This window comes from Rhinolophus hipposideros (assembly GCF_964194185.1).
Source record: "Rhinolophus hipposideros genome assembly, chromosome: 24".
Classification (NCBI taxonomy): Eukaryota; Metazoa; Chordata; class Mammalia; order Chiroptera; family Rhinolophidae; genus Rhinolophus; species Rhinolophus hipposideros.
Genome location: NC_138070.1, coordinates 6,677,810 through 6,692,668, shown reverse-complemented (window position 1 = coordinate 6,692,668; position 14,859 = coordinate 6,677,810). Strand labels below are relative to the sequence as shown.

Here is a 14,859-nt window from a genome sequence, read left to right as displayed (position 1 = left end):
TTTCAGGACAGCTTAGGTCAGTCCCTAGTCTTTCCTCCATACTTTGACATATAAACACACACATAACCTGCAGTGAAAAGTCCATTTATGTAGTTCTGTGAAACAAAATCTCTTGCTGCTTTGAGCTTAAATTTAATATGGGAATAAACAGAGTGTTATCTGTTATGCTGGATTTCTGGCTAAGTAAATGCTTTATTCACTTAAATATATGCTTTTCAAAAACTAGTGTGATTAAAACATTAATAGGATCTTAAATATAAATTAATAATCCTGTTCTTACAGAAGATAACATTACTGATTGGGAATTTTCCTGTAGTCTAGTTTTCTGTTGTAGTTTTATGAGAATTAAAGTAGGGAATTTCAGAATCCTAAATTATTATTTGATATTTTCTTGGAACATTTCACATTCTCAGAAATACACATGGCAAAATTAATTTTTGCCAAGAATTTGTGTAACTTTAAGAGCATGCAGAATTGGATTTGACTCATGTGAGTGTCATGTAAAGCCATGTTTTTACTTTTAGGGCCATCAGTGGCTTCCAGCTGAAGATGGCATTCTGAAGACAGCATCAGTCTGTTAGAACCTCTTAGAAAGCTTTTCCAAAATGCAGGCATTTTCCAGTGAATAACTCTATCCTTCTCCCAGCTGAGGTCTGCTGCTCTGGGGTTCCCTTTGATATGCTCTTGGCTCTTATAATTGCTAGCGGTGGGAGCCATGCTGCTGGTAGAGCGGGCAGCTAAGCCCATTGGTGCCATTAATGCTTTTATTCCCGTGTGTGCACGCGCACACACACACACATCCATACATACACACCCATCTACCCCTAGTTTGGGATGAGAGGAGGTAAGAGCTAGCTAGGCTTGCAGTATCATGCCAAAATTTACTGCCTTGAATTTCTTATTTTGACATCACCTTGCCCATTTAGGGAGCTGATGATAGTTACAGAAGCAGTACCAAATCAGAAATCCCTCTGAAATTGTCTCTTGAAGGAGCCACAGCTGTTGATTCTTCCCTTCCTCCTCCTCCTTGGTGGCAGCTTTTGCAGTAAGGGTGAGGACACAGTGACTGGGAGTCAGTACTCTAGCGGAGCCAGATCAGCAGAAGTATCACTACCAAGCCCTGTGCTAGGTGGACCCTATGGGTCCGGCCAGTTAAGTGAAAGCCTTTATCTCCAAAGCATTTCCTAATGCTCTCATTGCCCAAGTGGACCTTTATTTAGCTGGGTCCTAACTCCCAACTAGAGGAAAATTTCCTTTGCTGGATTGCAACTATGAGATAGTTTCTGTCAGCCGAACGTGCTGGTGCCTCGTTGCTTTCACAAGCTAGTGCCCCTCAGTAACATTAGCAGAGGAGGAGAGGACAAGAAGTGAGAAAGTATTGATAGGAAGTCCAGATAGGCCTGCTACCTGAACCTTCCAGGGACAGATAACACTAGGGCTGAACTTTGTAAGTGGCTCTAGGGAAAAATGGGTTCTGGGACGAGATGGGTCACTTAGAGTGGCTTCAGTTACTAATGGCAGGAGAGTCTTAGGGTACTGATGCCTGCATATAGACATGGATTCGGAAAGTCACCAAATCTTCCTATGTTTGGCTGTTCGAGCTCTGAGAGTATATCTAATTACTGAGTCCATTAAATGAAAGAGATCTTGTTTTAGATGGATTGATAGAAATTTTCTGGATTGCTTCTAAAACACAAAGTAATTATTTTTAATATAATTTAAAGACTTGTGAATACATTAAAACATTTAATGTGGCTTAAAATTATATGGGAAAACATACCTTCATTAATAATCATGTATGATGCCATTTACTGAATTCAGTGTTTTGAAGGTATACTAGTAGAAGCATTACACATCTGAAAGCGTACTGTTAATGAATGTTATTCTTTCTATGTCAGAAATTCACTTTCCATAATTATTTTTTAGCATACATCTTTGTTGATAATTTATATGTGTATAGTGTAGCCCATTATCTGATTGGTTGTAAGATCTTTCAATCAGGACTGTCCTTTGCAGATGCTTTTACTGACTCTGCTATCAGTGCTAAAGTGAATGGGGAACACAAAGAGAAGGACCTGGAGCCCTGGGATGCAGGTGAACTCACTACCAATGATGAACTGGAAGCTTTGGAAAACGACGTTGTAAGTAAAAATCTTTGGATTAGTGTCAGACTATGGCCGTGTAATGTGGTCTGGCCTCCTGTCACTTGGTTTTAAGTATGCTGTTGTTGTTGCTGTTGTTGGGAATATATTTAAAGCAGCAGTCTTAATGTGTAAATACAGACCCCCCGCCCCCAGGAAATAATACAGAAAAATGTTTCTTTGGGATAATTACGAATTATTTCTATGTTTTAAAAGTAAGTCATAATAAGCAGCTTATAAATTTAAATTGGAAACCATGAGAAAGTAGAAATGCCAGCATATTTTGCTTTGAATGCTCTGCTGAATAAGACAGCCTAAGTCAAGTGGTGTCATTATCTGTTGACTTTACCTAGAGGTGACGTGGAAGTATAACTTTTAGGTTTGTCTGAGGACGACATACTAATTAATTATTAAGGTACATAATTAGGTAATGTTAGAATTGAAGCAATAAGTAATTTCATGGTCTTACAATCATTCTCCACAAAAATCTGCTGTTTCTAAAAGCCTTTTGGCATATATTATTTTTATTTTCCCATAACACATCATCTATAAATGAAATGCTTAATTAATAAAGACTATCTTTGGGATTCTGTAAATTATTTTTCTGTAGAGATAGAAAGCAAAGTCTCTTGCCAAAAATGAGTGTTTAAGAAGCAAAATTTGAATTGGATGATAAATCTTCCATTGAATATTAGAGAAATCTTTATATAACAAATCTGTGTTTGATCTTTAAGTCGTTATTCAGTTATAAATACACAGGAAACACATGATTATTTGGAAATGTGTAGGTAACACATTACTTGTTTTCAAACTTGAAAGAATCATACAGAACCTAATGCGAAGGTTCCCAGGTCTGTGCAGTTCATCACTTGTGTGCAGGATGTGGAGAAGCAGGCATTCCTTTTTATTGATAGGTGGATTAATTGGTAGATGCTTTCTAGAGAGCATTCTGGCAATATTTATCAAAATTTAAAATACATACTTTGGTCTAGCAAGTCTACTGTGAGAATTTATTTTTGCCCTAATATATCCATAAGACATGCAAGTAATTATGTATGAGGATGTTTTTTGCAGCAGTTTCTAGTAGTGAAAAATTGGAAACAGCCTTACTGTCCATCAGTGGAGTGTGGGTTAAATAGATTTATTGTGTCTCCATGTATGAAATACTGTGTGTCCACAAAAAAGAATAGTATTCTGATATGAAAAGATAATCCAACTTAAAAGAGAAAACAAACTGCAGAACAAGAAGATCCTATTTGAATTTTTTAAAAAGAGAGCTGATTCTATTCTTATATATGCATAGAGAATGTCTAGATTATGCCCAAGAAGTTAATAGTGGTTATGCACACTGAGATTGGAAGACGCTTACTTTTTATTGAATGTCTTTCCACACGGTTTAGATTTTTTTACATGGAGCACACACTACTTAAGTAATTTTAAAGTCTTCATAGGTAACTCTGATTTCCTGCCCATGTGTTAAGCCTGAAGAGTTGCTTTAGTGGTGGAATTATAGTTTTATCTAGAATAGCACAAAAGGACTCAAGGTTGATGGATGACCTTAGAAGCAAGCTTTAGTGAAGTTGCCATCAACATTGCTTGGGTGATTCTGTGTCCTTTCTTCTGAGATGGAAAACGATTATGGACTGTATTTTGGCCCTTTCCACCAGTCAGGCTTTAACAGATGGGTTTAAACAATAGAGAGAAGTGATTACAGACATTAATGTTCACCAGTGAAGATTTTTCCAGCCTCTACCCCTTATTGGTTGATTCTTATATATTAAAGAATGTAGTTTAGCTTTTGAGAATGGCAGTTTTCTCATAGAATCGCAGAGTCATCTACATTGCGGTTACAGGTTAGAGCACCAAGGCCCAGAATTTCTTTGCTGAGGACCCACAGCTGCTAATGGCAAAGTCAGTGCTAAAACTCAGCTCTTGTGACTTTGTCCAGGAATTAATTACCTGTTTGCTCTGTCATGCTGCCTTCCCTTTGAGCATGCCTAGGAGGAAGGAGAGGATGGCAGGGGTCTAGTACTGTGCTCCCACCTTGAAATGGTGATGCCGCGGGAAAGCTGTGGGAAAGCTTTGGCTGCTCCCTTCCTTCCCCCAAAACACTAGAAATGTTTTTGGCTGTCAAAAAGCACCCCTCATCCTGCACTGAGCTGTTGATCAGTCAAGTCAAGAAGGTTTCAGGTAAATACCCGATAGAAAAATGCCTGTCAGGGAGTAGGGGAAGGAGAGCATCTTAACCTAAAGGCTTATTTTATGAAATAACTAAAATGTTTGAAACGTTTATTCATAATCTCAAATAATTATTTTATGTAGTTGTTTACCAACTTGTAGGGGCCATATGTAGAAGAAAAGTTTTTCCTGAAAATATTTCTAAAGGAAAGTTTGGCCTATTTTTAAAAATTTGCTGGGTTTGCTAGTATACTATGATATTGTTAATGTAGATATTGAGTGTAACTGAATTAAAAAAGACAAATACATTGTCATTTTGAAAAATGAGCTTTGTTTTCTTCTAGTCTAATGGATGGGATCCCAATGATATGTTTCGATATAATGAAGAAAATTATGGTGTAGTATCTACATATGATAGCAGTTTATCTTCATATACGTAAGTTTTAAAAGTTTCCTTTTATTTTAATACATTCGTCTTTGATTTTCATCAACTTAAAGTTTAAGTTGAATAAATGTTGCTGTTGGATTTTAAATCAAACAATTCCATGAAGCAATATCCTGTTACTACCTAGGCTGATAAATTCTCATTGAAACAAGGAATACATGTAGTTTACCTATACCCTAAGTGTATGCTTTAAATGAATTTTATTTTTGTTTTGTTTTTAAGTTGTAAAAACTAAATTTGCAAGTGTAGAGGTTATGCAGGCATAGTCTATATAACCAATTTGGGAGTGTTATATTCCTGTAAGGAAGAGGTAACAAAATAATTCAGAATTTGATTTATAAATAAATAGATCACTGTAACTCTTACAGTTTTACCAGCATTTCAAATTCTAAACTCTTAATAGTTGATTACGACAGATACATAAATTTGACTTTAAAATACACTCACTTTGTTTTTTTTTCTTTTCATTATGTTTCAGGGTACCCTTAGAAAGGGATAATTCAGAAGAATTTTTAAAACGAGAAGCAAGAGCAAACCAATTAGCAGAAGAAATTGAATCAAGTGCCCAGTACAAAGCCCGGGTGGCCCTGGAAAATGATGATAGGAGCGAAGAAGAAAAATACACAGCAGTTCAGAGAAATTCCAGTGAACGTGAGGGCCACAGCATAAACACTAGGTATTTAAAGGAAATCATGATGCAGTATTTTGGATACACAACTCAAGGTCTGTGTGAGAAGGTGTATTTTATATTTCATCTTCCTTTAATATAGCTTAGGTAGAGAATGCAAATGGAATTGGTTAAAGATTCTATTAGAGAAAAGACTATAGTAATCTTGGAAAGTATTTTTCAAGTGTCAGCTCTGTGGAGCCAAGGGTTGGATGTACAGTGATGAGCAAGCCAAGATCTGGAAGAGTTCATTCAGATTAGAGATGTGTTCAAAGTACTAGCAACCTTCAGAGTGAGGAGAAACTAGCATAACCTGTAGGGTCAGAGGAGATGGTATTTTGTGCTAGGATAGTAAATCTGTCCGCCACTCAGAGAAGTAAGAAGAATTCCTCACATGGTGAAAAGACATGTGAAGGAACCTGGCCAGCTGAGGAAAAGGCTAGTTGTTTCTTATGTCTGGGATACAGGGTGCATGTTGAGGGTGCAGTGGTGGCAGCTGGTGATAGGAAATGACGTAGTAAAGGACTTTATGTGTCACATTAAGGGGATGGCATGACTGAACTCGATATTGAAAAATGGCTGAAACATGGAGACAAGTTAGTGTTTTGAAATAGTTCAGATGTTAAAACTTGGTAACCAGCTAGACCAGGGCTGGTGATAGAAAGGTTAGAAAACACCAGGGGTGACCATGAAGTTTATGTGATAATTAAATGGATTGATGATTGTACTGTAATGGAGATAGAGAACATGGAGCAAGTTTGAGGGGAGATACAATGAGTTCATTTGTGCAATGTATTGCATTTGAGAGGCTTGCAAATCTTGTCATTCATTTATTCTTGAATGTGTAGAGAAGCACCTACTATGTACCTGGTAGAGTAAGATAGACATCCTATCTTCAAGACACTCAGCTTAGAATCTGGTGATTTGAATTAAAGTGTTCAGTGGGAGACGCTGAGACGGTGGAACTGGCAGTGTGGATTTGGGACTCATCAGCATTGCTGAGATCGAAGCCATGAAAAACCAATGGGTAGGCACAGAGAGAAGAGATCTCAGAAAATAAAGTAGAGAAAGCCAAGGATAAAGAAAGTTTCCAGAAGACAGGCGATGATTGATACAATCAGCCACAAAGAGGCCAAGTAGGATGAGAATGAACACACATCTGTTAAGCTTTGTGCTTAGGAGAAGAATCTGAGGGAAAGGGGAGGACAGAGGCTGGAACTCAGGGTAAGGTGGAAGAATAGGGGTGTCTGTGAGTGAGGCAGTTTGGTTTAGTGTTTAACTTTTCTATAACAAGCACCCTTCTGCCTAAATTACTTTTAGACTTGTTTCATTGGTCTGGTACCTATTAGGATAAAATGATTTAGAGGATCTCTCATTTTCAGGGAAAATAAATATATTCCTCCTGGACAAAGAAATAGAGAAGTCATATCCTGGGGAAGTGGGAGACAGAATTCGCCGCGTATGGGCCAGCCTGGATCGGCCTCCATGCCATCAAGACCCACCTCTCACACTTCAGATTTCAATCCGAATTCTGGTTCAGACCAAAGAGTAGTTAATGGAGGCAAGTATTTTGACCAAATTTGTCAGTCATTGATCAAATCTATATAGTTTTCTAAATATTTACAAGTTTACATAATTGATAAGAATGTGCACACCTCAATGATTTCTGTGGAGTAATTTTTGCTTTAAAATCATTTAAATTTGCCTTTGTGGATGTCAAATTAGTAAAATTAGTAAAAGGTAGTATAAGTCATTGAAATGTACTTAGCATGATGAAATACTCATGTATTAAGATAAAGTGCTAAATTTAACCAAAGACATTCATTTGGCCAAAAAACACTCCACATGTAAAGAAATTGGAAACTTTGCGTAGGTTCTCTCAATTTTCAAAACACTGGATGATAAAATTATTTATACGTAGTTTATATGGAAAATCCTTATCTGTGTGAAACACTCGGTGGTTAATACAGATTCATTTTCCATTGTTTATATATTCATATTCTGTTTACTTAAAGGATTTAGGGTAACTTGTAATACATGACATGACCCAGAGTCACGTGAAGAAAATGAAGAAAGAAATGTGCTTAAAAAAACAAACAAGTCTTAGTGTGAGGGTTGATACTGCAGTTTAACTTAAGTAAAAGAAACTTGCATTTTTAGCAGGAAGATAGTTTTTACTCTATCTCTAAATCTAGACTGAATATAGCTCATTGGTCATGAATCTTCATATAAGTCAGAGATACTAAACAGCTGTAATATAGACAGCATGGAGATGCGGCAATTAATAATAGCAATAGCATGTTACTAGCTGAGGGAGAAAAGTGGACCTTCTATTTTTAGGTATTGAAGTTTGGAAAATTAGAAAAATAGAGAACACGAAGTTTCCAATTTCATTTGTTTTCGCTGAGTCTCCAGAATTCCTCTCCAAATGAACACGCTTGAGTATTTTCTATACTTAGTATTGGGGGTATTTGAAATTTCTTTGCTCACTGAGTAAAGAATTTTAGTTATTCATGAACCGAATTTTCAAAGTAAAAGACCTGAAGGGGGGCTAAGAAATGTATGATACTCAAGTGTGTGGAACCCTATGGAGAGGAAACCTGGACTGTTTCTGAAGATTAAGGTAAGTGATATGTTACATGTTAGCTGTATTTTGACTTGTGCATATCCATCAGTGTCAAGATATTTGGTGTTGACTGCTCTGTAGTTGCACTGTTTATTTAAAGCAGTCTCTTCGATAAGTTAATTATCTTTTAGATAAAATGCATAATTATATAGAAGGTCCCCCTTCTTTTTCTGATTTGGTAAGATTAAAATGTTTTTTGAAACGGTAATGAATATTAACCTTTGTCACTCCTGTGACTCTAGAAAATGAAAGTAATGTTTTATTTCTACTTAAAAGGACTTGCTCTAATGAGATTTCAAACTGAACCTTACGTTCAAGTATAAGTAAATGAAAAATTACAGATGGTTGTGAGAAACCAGCATTTTTAATGAGATATATAATATCTGCTGCTTATTTTCATGTTTCCAAAGCTAAACCTAATGTAAATAATCTTGTTCCTGAGTTTTGTGATTTATTGTGTGAAATTCATATATGCTAATACTCCTTTTAATATTGATAACTGAGAAACAGTTACAGAAGCAGGATTAATAGGCAAAATCTTAACTGTCTTCTTCAATAGTATGTGTAGATCCTAATTAACCCTTTGGGAACGTGTATTCATTTAAACAGACTTAATTTTAAGGAGGTTAAAGTAAAATGTGAAATTATGTCAGTTTAAGTTATGCTAAAACTTATCACAAATCAAATGACTGTCCTCAAAGGGTTAAAATGTACAAGAAATCATTTTTGTCATTTTACTTTTTTTTCTGTTTACTTTTTCCCTCATTTTTTTCTTTAGTTTTTATACTTTCCTTCATATCATTTGTTCTGTCAGGTGTTCCCTGGCCATCGCCTTGCCCATCTCCTTCCTCTCGCCCACCTTCTCGCTACCAGTCAGGTCCCAACTCTCTTCCACCTCGGGCCGCCACCCCTACACGGCCGCCCTCCAGGCCCCCCTCGCGGCCATCCAGACCCCCGTCTCACCCCTCTGCTCATGGTTCTCCAGCTCCTGTCTCTACTATGCCTAAACGCATGTCTTCAGAAGGTACAATACCACAATTTGTTCATGTTTTTGTTTGTCTTTGTTTAACTCCTATGTGAGTTTATAATTACAAAATAGTTTCCTCTTCATTATTTGATAACCTATAATTTCCGTGTTTTAACTTTAGTTTATTAAAACTATTTCTATTAACCTTTTGTTCATTAGAGAGAAATTTGATAAATGCTGTGTGAAGCTGTGAACTATCCTCAATTGTAAAAAGGGGGTTTATCTCTGCCTGGTATTGCTGCTCTATTACCTAGGTCTGCCCCACGGGTCTTCTCCCTCCCAGTTCACGCTGTATGCAGTGGTTTCTGCGCCATTGCAGTTAACTTTCTTCACCCAGTTGTGGACTGATTGTTGAACCTATTATTTTACAGCTCCTTGGCCAAGGTACTAGTGAACATACCTGTTGGCTGTAGGCAGGAGTGGTGGTTTCGGGGTCCTTTTTGAGAGGGACATTCCATGCAGTTGCCTTTGTCTGTCAACCCTTAGATTACAATACAGAGTTTGGTTTTATGTTTGGGGAATTAAAAAAAAGAACCTTGCAAAATTTTATAGTGAAAGTCTGCTTTACTCTGGAAGAAGCCCTTGATCTAATATAAAATTGTTCATAAAAATCATGAATGAATTTTAATCTTTAGGTATGTTTTTGCCCTTGTAAAAAAAAAATCCTGTAATATTCATTCAATATTTGATGCTAATTCACCCTTGCGACATATCAAATATGTAGGTGTGTTGTAAAAAGGTAACATTTTAATTTAAATGCAGCATAAATTAACGTGTTTTCTAAATGATAATGTCCTTTTGATGTTTAGGGTATTTGTGTTAAAATCTTAATCTGATTTTTTATTAAAATACAGTTGATAAAGCTTATGTTGAGACTAATACAGTTTTCTGGAGTGAAGTACTTCCCTGGGGGAAAACTGTTGGCTGTTTTTGATAAATTGTCGCCATGCCTCAGGGATATCTGCATGACTAAAGTGGCTAACCTTGAACAGCATGTTGCACTGATTTTCAAGGTGACTTCCATACTCAAAAGTGCCTGTAATGGTGGCCACTGAACAAAATGTTAAATTCTGTTGAAGTATTTGTTACAGTCCATTGTTTGAATAAGTGATGTTTATATCACGAGAATATGTCGGCTTTAACAGGACTCCTTAGTGAGTGAGAACGTCCTCACTACAGTAAGATGTAAGCACTGCTTGTGGACTGACTATTCACACAGAAGTAGACCTTCTGCATATTCAAGGATGCTACATTCAATTTTTCTTTTTAACTAATATGAATTAAAATATGTTTTCTGGTCATGTAGTTAAGTGACACTGAAGCATTTTTAAGTGTGAACTTAAAACTATTAAATATAGTGCTTTTCTGTGCGCAATACAGGGGAATACATTTTGTTTCTGTAAGTATTTGATATATTACCAAAAATAATGAGTTTTTTAAAGTTGCAATTTGATTTCATTGAGCTAGGCCAACCTACTTTCTCTGTCTTTTTCTAAAAGGGATGTTAAAAAGTGTGTAAATATGCAAATACCTAATTCTTAAATCATTCTTTGATATAAATCAGTTGTGTGTGTGTGTGTGTGTGTATTTGAAAACTACAATATATAACATTAACATTCTTTTTAAGATTGTGTCCATTATTAAATTCCTAATGAGGACACAAATTAATTGAACATAAAGAGTGGCAGCAAGGTAAGGGTGAGGGTGACGAGCCTGGATTTTGACATTAAGAATGATTTTTGCCAGGTGTTAGGCTTCTTTGGTGAGAGCCATTTTGTCCAGCTTTCACCTGACTGTTTTGTTTGAAAGCACAGTAGACTTCTTTAGAAATAGAAAGTGCTGATGGGGTGACAATGATGTATAATTTTTTTATAATTCATATAGTGCAAATTTCTTCCCCAAATGTCAGTTATTGTGGTCTTAAAAGTCATGCTTTAAACACTGGAATTTTCAACTCACAGCTTGTTAAGTCTGAGAAACTGCGTATAGGTGAGGACTGTTTTAAGCCATGGGTTGTAAAATTCATCACCATGGCAGAAGAGGTGGATAAACTAAGATTTTGGAGAAATTTGAGAAGGGGATGTACATACGTTTCAGTAGTACAAAGATATGTAGGGCTTAATAATCCTTTGTTTAAAAATATGTTTTATAGTTTTAGAAGTAATAGAAAATTTAAGGGAAAAAACTGAAAGTATATGGTAAAATTAAAAATTATTCCATCATGTTGCCTTAACTTCTATTGACATTATGTTTATTTTTGTGTGTTTACAAATAATGGATATAGGTTAAACAACTTGCTAAAATCTTTGAAGAATTATGACATCTTATTTGATTTCCTACCACAAATTTCATCCTTCCCTTTCTTAAAACTAAAGGGAAATAAAATAAAATTTATTTATAAAACTTTGTGTCATTCTACAAAATAATTCTGAAAGAATATAGCCAAAATATGTATGGCTTCCCCCCCCGCCCCCTTTTTTCTTTAACCAAGGAGAAACTAAGAGAATGGGGTGTGTGCGAGTGCGGTGTTTGTATATTTAGCAGAAAAGTAGTACTGATGGACATTGTGGCATTTATGTGATGTTCACTGTTCCTTTCTTAGGGCCTCCAAGGATGTCCCCAAAGGCCCAGCGACACCCTCGAAATCACAGAGTTTCTGCTGGGAGGGGTTCCATTTCCAGTGGCCTAGAATTTGTATCCCATACCCCACCAAGTGAAGCAGCTGCTCCTCCAGCAGCGAGGACCAGTCCCGCAGGGGGCACGTGGTCATCCGTGGTCAGTGGGGGTAGGTAACACCTGGCTTGGACGTAATGACAGTATTCGTCTGCGTAATTCTGCTAGATGCACAAAGGGCTGAGCTCAAGCTCTGTTTGAGGAGTACACGTGTGTATATTACAAATGGAGTAACCAGGGACTGGGAAACCTATTTTTTTTATTCTGGGCTCTACCACTTAGAGGGTCACCATATGTTAGAGCGTCACCATATGTTAGAGCAAATCATGTGATCATAATTATATTGTAAATTCCATTGAACTTTCTCTTTTCTTATTTGGTCTTCAATTATAAGGAAATAATTCAATTAACAAAAATAGAATTTTTACAAATCTTTATTTCTTCAGTTGCACCATTAATCATTTGGCAAATCAGATGATCTGGAAATGAATTTTGAGAGTAAAACATGATTATAGAAGTGAGAGAGAAAAACAGAGATACACGCAGAAGTGTTACAGGTTTGCTCTTTATACTAATTAGAAAAATGGCAATTGTTGAATAATAGTTTTCTTCCATGACCCTTGTGACTTAAAAAAAAATGAAGAACCACTAACATGAAGCAAATTAAACAATTTTTTCTAAATCTTTGAATCCGAGCTCCACAAATCTTATAATGGAATGTGAAACCTATTAGATATTTATTTTGAAATTGTGGCATATGAACCCCTGCTTGGATTAACGTCCCCTTTGGGCTAAACTGAATCCTTGATTTTCTTCGTTACTACAGAATGGATCTTTTGTGGCAAGAAAGAACATATAGGATTGGCTGCAAGCAGCTAAACGTTGTTTGAGTTTATTATTTGAAGGAGAAACAAATAAGCCTACTTCGTAGGGTTTCCCCTCCACACATACACCTTTTTTAAAGAAACAGTCTTACTTTTTAGTAGTTAATGTTGCAATATTTACTATTTAAAATGGCATTTATCTTGCCTTGGAAATCCATTTTCTAACTTTATTTAAAATACCGCCTTTAGAATTAATAAATTTAGTTAGAAGGAAAAATTGCAGTTGTACTTAGGTACTGGCAGTTGCTGTTCTTCAGCTATTTGTATTCTCAATCATCACCACTCTTCTTAAGACTATGGGAAAGAAAGCAGGGTGATGGGGTAAAGAGTCATTGGGAATGGGGGCTGGATAGGACTATTTTGCCTAGATCTTCAGAGAAGCCTCTTTGAGGAAGTGACATTTGAGCTGAGAATGTAATGGATAACTTTTCTTTTTCTCCTAGTTCCCAGATTATCCCCTAAAACTCACAGACCCAGGTCTCCCAGACAGAACAGTATTGGAAATACTCCTAGTGGACCAGTTCTTGCTTCTCCCCAAGCTGGTATTATTCCAACTGAAGCTGTAGCAATGCCAGTTCCAGCTGCATCTCCTACGCCTGCCAGTCCTGCATCCAACAGAGCTGTTACCCCATCTATTGAGGGTATGTAAGAAAGGGCTTCCAGATCCATTCGGTCGTTTGTGAAGTATAGTGATACAGGTCTAATGTTACACGAAAACCACTATGTTGTTTTATTCATAGGTATATATTTGCGTGCACATGTAAAATTTTATGTAAATGAAGTTAGTTCTTTAAGTAATACTGCTAATTTCTTAATGAGTTGTTGGTAAGGTTAACATTTATGGCTAGTAAATATCAATATAAATATAATTATTGGTGTTTCATATGTCTGTAAAGGCGAAAAGCTTCTTTAATGGAATTTTTTCCTCCCAAAATATTTGAATATTTTCCCATTTTACTTTTCTAACTTCTAAGTAACTTTAAACTTAAAAACAAATTATCTTCTAGCTAAGGATCCCAGGCTTCAAGATCAGAGGCAGAACTCTCCTGCAGGGAATAAAGAAAATATGAAGCCCAGTGAGACATCATCTAGCTTCTCAAAAGCTGAAAATAAAGGTTAGAGCTTTAAAAAGTCTTTATATATAACTGTAGAAAGAGGAAGGAGTATGTCTGATCTCATGCCTGATAACAGAGTAGTTTTGGTTAACACTTTTTCTTGGTATTGTGCATATTTACATGCATAATTTGACAAATGCCAGTCTATACTTAACATATTGAAATTTTTGTTATATTTCATAATAGAATTTACTTTCATTTCTAACATCCCATCCTAAAAGAATTTTAAGTTCAAGATTAGAAATAAATCTGTATCTAATAGTTCTTAATTTTACAGGTATCTCACCAATTGTTTCTGAGCATAGAAAACAGATTGATGACTTAAAGAAATTTAAGAATGATTTTAGGGTAAGTGTTGTGTTAAAATTTTTTAAAACAAATATTAAACATTACTAACAATTTTTATGTCATCCATTTACAAAAATGCATTATATGTATACCCACAAACATCGAACCATGTGTATAGAAAGGTAAACATTCTTAAAAGTTGTCTTTGTCTATGTTCTAAGTAGGGTAACTAAAATCATGAGATTTGGTAAGAACAATACAGATATCAAATGAGAGAATATAATTTTGACATTTGAAGCTACCATAAGAGTATTCGATGTTCATTTAATGACTTTTATTCATTGAAGAGCAGAACAAGGCTAAAGCATTAATCATCTGAGATGGCGAGTGGGAGATATACTGCACCCTGGTGTTCTGACATAGTTGCAGATTTACACTTTGTGCACAAATGTATTGTGGCAGAAATCTTTGTGTAATATCATTTCTTTATCTTAAGACTTACTGAACATACTCTAATCTCTTCTGGAGAACTATTTCATTTTTTGGCGCAATATTAAATATATTATGCATATCAAGGTATATTTGGAACCAAATATTAGTATTGGCCATAATCTGTAAACTGTTAAATGTAAAATAAATATAAACTATTTTTATAAATTAAAAAAATAAAATAAAGCTCATTAAAAGGGGAAAAAAGGTGTATTTTCAGACCAACTCAAGAAATCGTCCGGAAACTTAGTTTCTTAGGAAGACAAAGTCTGATTATCAGCCTTTGAAAAAATGATTGGCTTAAAAGATGAATGACTCACAGGCAA

General features: G+C 35.8%; 1 protein-coding gene across 42 annotated transcripts in view; it reads left to right on the top strand.

Moving 5' to 3' along the window:
• The window catches only part of ATXN2 (ataxin 2), a 100,475-nt gene that overhangs the window by 53,245 nt on the left and 32,371 nt on the right, over positions 1 to 14,859 (top strand). For 17 of the 42 annotated variants that reach the window (XM_081036435.1, XM_081036432.1, XM_081036438.1 and 14 more), the window contains 9 exons: positions 2,017 to 2,141; positions 4,664 to 4,755; positions 5,243 to 5,440; positions 6,814 to 6,992; positions 8,872 to 9,081; positions 11,687 to 11,869; positions 13,085 to 13,282; positions 13,649 to 13,756; positions 14,034 to 14,104. In XM_081036435.1, the coding sequence (XP_080892561.1) occupies positions 2,017 to 2,141; positions 4,664 to 4,755; positions 5,243 to 5,440; positions 6,814 to 6,992; positions 8,872 to 9,081; positions 11,687 to 11,869; positions 13,085 to 13,282; positions 13,649 to 13,756; positions 14,034 to 14,104 (1,364 nt within the window). Of the gene's footprint in view, positions 1 to 2,001; positions 2,142 to 4,663; positions 4,756 to 5,242; positions 5,441 to 6,813; positions 6,993 to 8,835; positions 9,082 to 11,686; positions 11,870 to 13,084; positions 13,283 to 13,648; positions 13,757 to 14,033; positions 14,105 to 14,859 lie in introns of all 42 variants that reach the window. The other 25 variants (XM_081036431.1, XM_081036429.1, XM_081036414.1 and 22 more) reach the window with 4 other exon arrangements.